Source organism: Liolophura sinensis, chromosome 3 (genome assembly GCF_032854445.1).
Source record: "Liolophura sinensis isolate JHLJ2023 chromosome 3, CUHK_Ljap_v2, whole genome shotgun sequence".
Classification (NCBI taxonomy): Eukaryota; Metazoa; Mollusca; class Polyplacophora; order Chitonida; family Chitonidae; genus Liolophura; species Liolophura sinensis.
In genome coordinates, this window is record NC_088297.1 from 11,011,202 (window position 1) to 11,021,151 (window position 9,950).

Genomic DNA, 9,950 nt, shown 5'->3' on the forward strand with positions numbered 1-9,950 from the left:
TGCAGTTGACAGTTGTACTATGTTTAGCTATGGGAGTAATGATGGTTTGCAATTGAGGTCTACCAGTCAGCTTCCTCTTGTTTTTGTAAGATACGTGTTGGCTGAAAGGTCTGACCTTTGACAGGTATTGCTGGGAGGCTCGGAGGTTGCTGGTTCAATTCCCAGAATTATCAGCACTAGAATATGTGTGGTATGCCCCTGAAAGTGTACATTTCAAATGATTTATTTTATTTATTTGATTGGTGTTTTATGCCATGCTCAAGAATATTTCACTTATACGACAGCGACCAGAATTATGGTGGGAGGAAACCGGGCACAGCCCGGGTGAAACCCATGACCGTCTGTAGGTTGCTGGCAGACCTTCCCATGTACGGCCAGAGAGGAAGCCAGCATGAGCTGGACTTGAACTCACATCGACAGCATTGGTGAGAGGCTCTTGGGTCAATACATTGCACTAGCGTGCTAACCAACTGAGCCATGGAGGTCCCCCAATTTCAAATGATGATGACACTGAGACAGCACGTTGCTTTATCAATTAATCATCCATTGAACATCCACACATCTCATTTTCAGGTGAACTCTTAACCACAGCGAGGTGGATGAGGAACTTTGTAGCCAAGCACCCCAGTTACCATGGAGACTCGGTTGTGAACGAGGAGGTGAACTTTGATCTTCTGGAGCTGTGTAGGAAGGTGTCTGCCGGGGAGGCGTCATGCCCCGAGCTCTCGCCCTGTTACAGTTCACGCACCACAGAGGACATCCCACCGGCCGTCATCAAGGCAGAGGCTAAGTTACAGACCAAGAAACAAGCCAATATGACTCACGATAACAGAGCATCAAACAGTCTCAAGGCAACTTCTTAAGTCCAGTAGTTCCACAGGCCAATACGAATCACAACAACAGAATAACAGTTTCAAAGCAACTTCTTCAGTCCAGTAGTTCCACAGGCCAATTCGAATCACAACAACAGAATAACAGTTTCAAAGCAACTTCTTCAGTCCAGTAGTTCCACAGGCCAATTCGAATCACAGTAACAGAACAACAGTCTCAAAGCAATTTCTTAAGTCCAGTAGCTCCACTAACAATGTTATATTTACAAAGGTAGTGAAAAAAAAAGACTTCATTATGACCTAATATTTGGGCTTCAGATGAAGGAAAAAATAGAATCTGAAATATTGAGTCATAATGCAGGCAAAGAAACAAGCTGGTACAACTCACAAAGGAACTGCAAAGAGTGTGAACGCTTAAGTCCAGTAGTTCTACTAATTAGAAGATACAGACTTAACCTTTTAGCTCCTGATGAGTCATAAGCGAATCTTTGTTTTTTGAGATTACATTATTTGAGAATTGATTCCTGAAGAAGACAATCTTCACGCAGTTTTTGTGTAGCTTTGGTAATAATATGCGCTGAACTCTGCACCTACTGGTTTGTAATGGCATGGCGAAACTCTTCGTGATCAAATTCCAGGGTTTTAGATAATACTCAAATGAAGAAATAAATCTTTGCGATCGTTTACTGTTATAGTTTTAGCGTGTCAGGTAAGCACAGTGAATTTGTGGCTCTTCCAAGGTGCTGTGATTCCTCTGATGTGTTTGTTGTCTTAATTGAAATATTCTTAATTGATCAAAGGATCAAGTAAGAGAAGCAAATTATTAACTGCATTTACATTTAAGCCTTGCATTTTTCCAAGCTTTTGCTGTAGGAATACTGTCTGAAATCTACATCTCCATCATAATATGGAGTTTCTTTTGTGCAGTAAAATTTTGTGTACGATACTTATTTTTGCACATGTGCGTTTGACACATCCTTTGGGTACATTATAACACATTTGTCATGTACATTTTGACACACCTATTGTGTACATGTTGACACATCCGCTATGTACATTTTAACACACCTGTCGTGTACATTTTTGACACACCTGGCATGTCCATTTTGACACCTATCATGTGCATGCTGACACCTTTGCCATGTCCTTGTTGAAACATACAACATGTGTAAGACAGTGTGAAAAAGTCACTTCCTAAACAGTTAACACATTTTATGTATTTGTAGAATACCAGATATTGCAGTGTGACAATACAAAATTATTTCCTTGTGAAAATCTGCACCTGAAGATGCCTTTTTCTGTGTATAGAAAGTTGAGAATAACTTGTATCGATGGAAATTAAACCACTGAAATTTTAATCACTTCATATTAATTTTGAGTATTTCACGTTTTTATTGAATGGCGATAGACAGGAGTATGATCAAGCATTTACAGAACATTATTATAGAGAATTTGTGTTTCCGCTTTTTGCAAATCTGATTACAGGGTACTACAAGATTTTCTGGTTTGTGTGATGAAGTGGTAAATATTGTGCATAATATAGAATTCCTTCTGCGCACTCTTTTCAGATGAGTGTATTTGGCTTTGTTGACCAGAAATCTTTTTCATAACAGAGACTTCTTTATACCGTGCACATATTTTAATTTAGAATTTATCTCTTACATTTGAATGACGATATACATGGTGGAGCAAAAGTCTGGACCAATAGGCAATTTACCATATAACAATTTACAGTTTACAATCAGCATTCAAACTGACTTCCACCTCCCTCCAAACACTTTCTTGCTCGGGAGACACATGATCTTTGCACATTTCGAAGCATAGAGTTATTCCCTGTATTGGTTTCATTTTCTTGTGTGATGTTATCTTTTAGTTCCTATGGGTCCATATTTTTGCTCCACCCTGTGTAAAGCCCGAATATACATATATAAATAGCCTGAAATGACATTGGTAGTTGAATGCTGAGATGCATATTTTATTTTATGACCAAAAAAAATGTCTGTCTTCAACCTTTTAGAAATGGTATCTTGGAAAATGAATGCTTATGTTTTGCTCATTTGGTTCATTTTTAGCTAACTTGGCAGAATTTAAATACAGTTTTGAAGTGAAAGAATTATAAATTATCCTCATGGTAATTTTTTTGAAATGTCTTTAAAATGTTTTATGAGGTTGATGCAGGAAAAGAAAAAAAGGCAAATTGTTTTCTCTTTTGGTTTTCAGTGTAATAAATGATAAATTATACTCAGGAGATTTTGAAGAAAAATAAAAAGGGTGTTTTAGACATAGACGTTATAATTCATGAAATGTGAGGGTTAATTGTTCATAAAATTTTATGACCCTTTGTCAAGATTTAGAAGTTTCACAAGTACAGATTGAAAAGATTATTTTAAGATTCAGTCCGTCTCTTACAGTTGGTGATAATGTTATAAATGTGTTCGTTATATCCAATTTGAAAGTATTCAAGGGTGACAACTCTGTCATCTTGACTGGAAGCTGTCAGATTATCTCCCCTGCACTACAGCTCGTTACGTGGTAAATCAGTGTAATTTGTCTGGTGTACATAAATATGAAATGTATTCGTATAACTGGATAAGATAAAGAGCATAATATTCAAGATTTTGAGTAAACTGAAAATTTTAATTTTTCATGGATGAATATGTGTAAATCGGTTAATATGATAATCTGTTTCTTGAATTCCTAAAAGTTTACGGATAGATTAAATGTGGAAAATAGTTCATATATCAACCCAAGGACAGGCAGAGTTAAACAAACTAATGTGAGATGTGCATTTAGCATTTTATTATATTTTTTAAAATAATTAGTGTTATAAAAAGTAGTTGGGCTTTAGCGGTGGGTAAATAGATATTTATGGTGCCTAGAACACGTTTTCAAGAGTTTCTATTCATTGCTCAATGTGTATGTTAATAGCTCGTTTGCTTTCTTCTGGCATGTCCGGCGACATGGAGCAAGAAGGGGGAATAACTCTCTTACTACTGCCGCATTATCTCCCCTGTATCAGATGCCACCATTGAACATCAGCCTGCAGATGATTGCTTCAGTTGTAACTTCCAGATATATGAAAGCTTTTCCAAGTTTCTGGAAAATTCTTTAATCTTGGCCGTTTCATTTAGACGCTGTGTGAACTATTTTAGGTGAAGAACATGAACAAATTAACTTTAAAATCATCAAAGATTTGGACAAAGATGTGAGATCCACCGTAGTATTAATATGCAAGATGCGTGTAGTTTTATCAGAATTTGTCAAAGTAGAATAGGTTGACAATTTTGGATTTCGTTTAATAATACACAGGGAGCAATCGGCAAGTTTTAGCGGACCAATTCCGAACCATGAAAATATTGTTGTCGTGATTAACACTAAAATGGAATTTTATAAAGATAATTATTCCTAAATGAACTGTGCCTGAGAAATATAATTGTGATGTGTACTCTCCACCTGATTATGATACTGTTGATATCTTAGCACCATTGTGCTGTAAAAACTCGAAATGTGCATAATAGGCCATAAGAATAAGTTTCAACCATGATACTTGTTTCTTTATTGCGATAACTGTTTAAAAAAGTGGGTGGGGTTTCCTTTCACCTTCATTTGAGTGTACCGTGATATCATTCATTTTGGGTGATATCAAATATTGTATTGTATATACGCTAACTCTTGAGTTAGTTATTAGTTTGGTTGATGTTTAAGACCATACTCAAAAATTTTTCACTCCCGTTTTGTGTATGATGTAGGTAAAGAAAGCAAACTATAGCATCTACCCATCACAGCTGAAAAATGGACTTCAGTATGGTGGCATTAGGATAATTTTTAAACTGTACTGTTGTAAACAAAATTTATTACCATGTGAAGAAGCCACTGTTACGTCTAAGGATAGGCAGACCCACGTGTATACCAGTGTTAAAATTCATAGTTAGATTTTTACTGGACCTTGTAGTTAAAGAGTTTTAAATATAGTTATTAAAGGTTATATTCAGCATGATATGGGCACATTGGTAACCAGGGAGAAGATGTTGGACATATTTTTAACAAAGGGTTAAAATATTTATGATTTGATTTTGTCATGTTTTCTACCAGATATTGTAAATGTTGAGTGATGTTCGTTTTCTGTGATTGATTTTGGGGAAAAGGCGACAAACAGGGAAGGTTGATTAATTAATATTATTATATGGTTTTATGGTGATTAGGGCATTACAATATATATCTGCATGTAAAGAAAGTATATATCACGTTTGTATATATTACCAGATATGTATAGATTTGCACCACATCCTCAGACACAGGGACAAAATTAAAAAGTTCTTTGTTTAGGGTGACTTGCTTATTTTATAAATTTTAAATGTCCATGTATTTCTTTCTCTTTTTTTTTTTTTTTTTTGGTGTGGGAGGGAGGGGATATTGTATGGACACCAGCATATTACATATATCTATATATAACATCACAAGCTATTCTGGGCATTATTGTTTTTCTTGTTAGGAAATTTTATTTTTTAAAATTAATTTTAAAGTTGATTAATATGGATTTATTTACATTTAACATTTGGGGTATAATATTCTAAATGCAGCGATTAGACTTTCAATAAAACAAAATTCAAAAGATCGATGCTGATTTTTCTAATAAAAAAGATAACTCTTCAGAAGGTAGTTGGGGTAATTATGTTTATCCTAAACAAACAACTTTTTAATATCTGCCCCGTAGGTGTATTTTAATGTCTGATTTGTGTGGGTAGATGATTGTATAGTACTTTTACTTTTGCTGAAGGGAAAGAAATATCAAGAAAAAAAAAGTGACCATCATTGGAAAGGTGAGTAGAAAATGTATCTAAAAATATTTTCAATTGCTTTTTACATTTTCTTTATTAAGTTAAATCACATTAAATGCTCTCAAATACACTACTTTGGAACATATGGAGCAAACTCCCAGGACAATCCACTTTTTCCACAGTTTAGTTGATTTTTAAGTTTTTATTTTTATACCATCATCCAAACTGGAAGAAAGATTTTTTCTGCCCGAAAAACAACAATTAAACTTGATGTGGCCTAACTTCTTTTTTTAATGTTTTTTTCTGGTGTACATGCACTTTGTATTCTGAAAGACATAACTGTGTCAACCTTTCAGTGGCATAAGGTTCAGTTTACTTTGTGTATATTTTTTGACACCAAATAGCAGGCTATAGGTCCATTTGTTTTTTGGTTTTTTGTATTTTTTTGATTGTATGTGTCATTTGCCAAACACATGTTCACTCATGTTCAGGGATTTTTTAATGATCATAAAAGAAAACGCCAAAAGTGAAATCCATTTGGTCGAATTTACAGTTTGTAAATCATATTTCGTGTTACTGATTTTGTTTGACCATTTCATGATTTTTTAACGCAATTCATAATAAGGTGTTCCCTTAGATGTTATTTTGTTTTTGGCCAAAATGTGTTTTAAAAATTTATGTCTCTGGGCTAGTAGAATTCCAGACATCTTCAGATCGTTGAAGTACTGTTTCTCATATGTAAATTTTCGTGATTCGAGAAAAGTGTAATATTTTTATTAAGCTGATCATTCAGAAATAATATCGTTGAAAATATCAACAATATTAATGGGGAATATGATTTATATCCAATTGTAAAACAGCAATAAACTTATACGGCCTATCTCATGTGTCAATAGTATTTCGTTACTCTCTTTCTGTTGCTTTTAAGAAAGGTTTCGTCTTGCTTTAAACTAACAACTTACATTAAATTGATTAAGCGCATGATGATTTTCAGTTTCACAAATCCTGAGTTATCAACGATTGGTGTTCAACATTATTCCAGTCATTTCACGGGGATGTCTCCTTGTAGCAAGCCGGACCCCATGCAGACATATTTAGAGTGCTGCCTAAATGGAACGCCATGCTGAAGACACCAGACACGATGCTCACCCAGTCACATTATACCCTACCGACACAAGACAAACCAGCATTTGGCTCATTCCTCTATGCTCAGCGCAATGTTCATTAACGAGCGTATACTTCAAGCAGACATCGAACATGGTGACAGCTTACTGTTATGTTACAAATGTCATTGAAGTCCCAATGTAATATCCGGTGTTACGTGTAGCGTGATATACCATATGGAAAGGAGCTGGCCGTGGACTGATTTCCGAAAGGGGGATTTGTAGTTTCGCCAGCTCTCACTGCATGTTTGTGGTGCCTTGGTACTTGACCGCGCTCGTGAGGCTGTTGTGCGGTCTTGCAAAAGTTCCTTCAAGACCTCTTATCTTCCTCCAATAAGCCCAAATCGGCGTTTCAGGGTTCTCGCGAGTTCACAGGTGGGGGCTCTCACAAACTGACGTAGATAATAGATGTTATTTTACGGTAGTGATTAGATTGAATACACATCTGTCTGTCGACTCGACGGAACCGTTGACACCTAACGTGAAATCACATCTTTTATAGCTGCGGTAGTTTGCGAGAGCCCTCACCTGTCTCGCCGATATCTGCGTTAACTCGCGAGACCCCCCGAAACACCGATTGGACTTGTATGCTATGCACATCTGATAGTCACATGTGAGAGAGTAACTTGTCAGAGGTCGGTAGTTTACCCCAGACGCTCCGGTTTCCTCAATCCCTAAAGATGTCCACCATGGTGTAAGCAACAAAAGTAATGAACATGGCGTTAAACATTAATCAATCAACGGATCATTCAATCACAGCAATTACTATACAATACCATGAAGTACCGCATGAAGTTAGTAATGGGAGAAGCTGCCATCAAAAATCTGTGATTCTGTGATTTTTTTTATTTATTTGATTGTTGTTTTACGTCTTACTCAAGAATATTTAACTTATACGTTCTTACCTTTTCAACACCATGCGGAGCACGTGTGCGTTCCAAAGCAGCACAGGTTAGGGAAAGTTCGAGAGGGCACATCCACCATACACATGCACGTCTTCTAGCAATATAGTAGTATGCATATATTTGTATCAACCGAAAAATTTCTTGAATATGGAGTTGAGTCTTTACATTAGTCCGGGAGATTTTTGAAAAAAGACCCGTATGCGAAAAGCAAATCCAATTGTTTGTAAGAACAGCTCACATTATTGCCTTTCAGTGAAATATCAGACTCGTTTCAGTACTATTTATAGTGTTTAAAAAATTCTAAAGTTTGACAATCAAATATTAACTCAATAATTACCAACATAAACCGGGATGACTACTTAGCAAGAAGAAATGGGACACTTGTGTATTACTGGCCAGTTAATATAGTATAACAATGAAGGTACATCGCTGTAAAGAGAGTGATACAACGGCTTCAAAACGGCAGCCGTACTGAAGTCATATATTAAAGCAATGCTGTATGACATCTGTATGGAAGCAATGCTGCTTTGTTAGCCGTATTTGGACACTCATGCTTTCAGTTTTATTGGAGCAATGTGGCTGTCAGCTGTACATTGGATCAATGCTGCATTGCCGGTCGTATTGGGAGCAATGCAGTTTTTTCAGCAGTATTGACGCAATGGTGCTTTGTCAACCGTATAGGCGCAATACTGCTTTGTCAATCAATGGTGCAAGGCGGATTTGTCAGCGGTAAGGGAACAATGGCGTTTTGTCAGCTGTACTAGAAGCAATAGTGCTTTGTCAAGCGTTGGAGATTGGCCAACTGTACTGTACTGGAGCAATGATTTTGTTTTAGTTGTACTGGAGCAACATTACTATACCGGCTGTACTGGAGCTATGATATTGTGACAGCCGAATCGGATCAATGCTCCTCTGTGATCTTGGATCAATGCTGCTCTGTGATCTTGGACCAATGCTGCTTGACCAACTCTAATTGAGCAATGATATTTTGTCAATGCTGCTTTATTAGTCGTACTGAAACAATGATATGTGTGTTTAATCCGTTTTGAGGTGAATCCTGCTTTGCTATCCATACTGGAAGCTGCCGTTGTGTAAGCGAAATATTCTTGAGTATGTCTTAAAACACAAATGAAATATATGAATAAATCCTTACTGGAGCTATGCTACTTTGCCAGCCGTATTGGAACAATGTGAAAAGCAAATTATAACAGTCACCTCTATATAAATGTAAGCATCACACATCAAGAATGCAAATGTATATTTGAAATATTTTATTTTTTTTATATTATTAAGTTATTATACACTGCCTTTCGAGTCCTCTGGTCGAGATCTCCCCGCAGAAGAATTTGAGCAAGGAAGGACAGCACCTGATAAGGAGATCAGCGGGTATTGCACTTATCAGCATGACATTATATGTGACAAATGACGTCATTCAAACACGTAACCATGTAAACCAGGTTAGCATATATATATATATATATATATATATATATATATATATATATATATATATATATATATACGTTCTGTAATCATGTACTCAAGAAAAAAAAGGGACAGACCATATACAAGGGACCGGAGGGAAGACATTTTCATTAATATAGCTTTCACCCTCTACAAGGATATGGACTCTCCCGCTGTGTTCGTTAAAAATGAAAATACAGTACATATAGTTTTGGTATAAATATATATGGCATGTATAAAATTATACTCGTTCTGACAGTGTAAATATGACCGTAGAAAATTAGTTCAACTCTAAAATTGCATATTGATAAATAAGCTACGCCACGTAAACTTGACGTTAAGATTGTTTGCATAGTTTTTGGGGGGCGTGGGGAAGGGGGGGTCGCATTTTTCTTTTAAATAGATAAATATACACAAATTCCAATTAACCACTGATCCAATTAATTACATGTTTCTTTTGGACATAATTATACAATAAATTCTTCATGTACTTATTTATTTATCTATCTATTTACAAAGAAAATTTTATTAAGTATTCTTGTGAAGTAGTCCTACTTTTCATTTGAGACTTAAAAAAGAATGTTATAAAAAATGGCAGAAATTACATTTAAAAATCAGCACTTTAAACCATACCACAGAAATGATAGAAAACCATGCAATCTTCTTTTTCATTCGTCGAGACAGATACACGCAACACAAGAAAAAATAGAACAATTTGTATGAAATGTGAGAAAAAACAAATAAATAAATAAACAAAAAATGAACAAAGTGACAAAAATAAACAAAAATAACATATAACGAACGCCATGG

At 35.7% G+C, this 9,950-nt stretch overlaps 1 protein-coding gene across 1 annotated transcript in view; it reads left to right on the forward strand.

Annotated features, from left to right (window-relative positions):
- The window catches only part of LOC135463718 (glutamate--cysteine ligase catalytic subunit-like), a 41,917-nt gene extending 36,763 nt beyond the window's left edge, over window positions 1-5,154 (forward strand). The window contains exon 17 of the mRNA XM_064741127.1: window positions 574-5,154. Coding sequence (XP_064597197.1) covers window positions 574-863 — 290 coding nt within the window. The 3' untranslated portion in view covers window positions 864-5,154. The remainder of the gene's footprint in view (window positions 1-573) is intronic.
- Window positions 5,155-9,950: the final 4,796 nt, after the last annotated feature.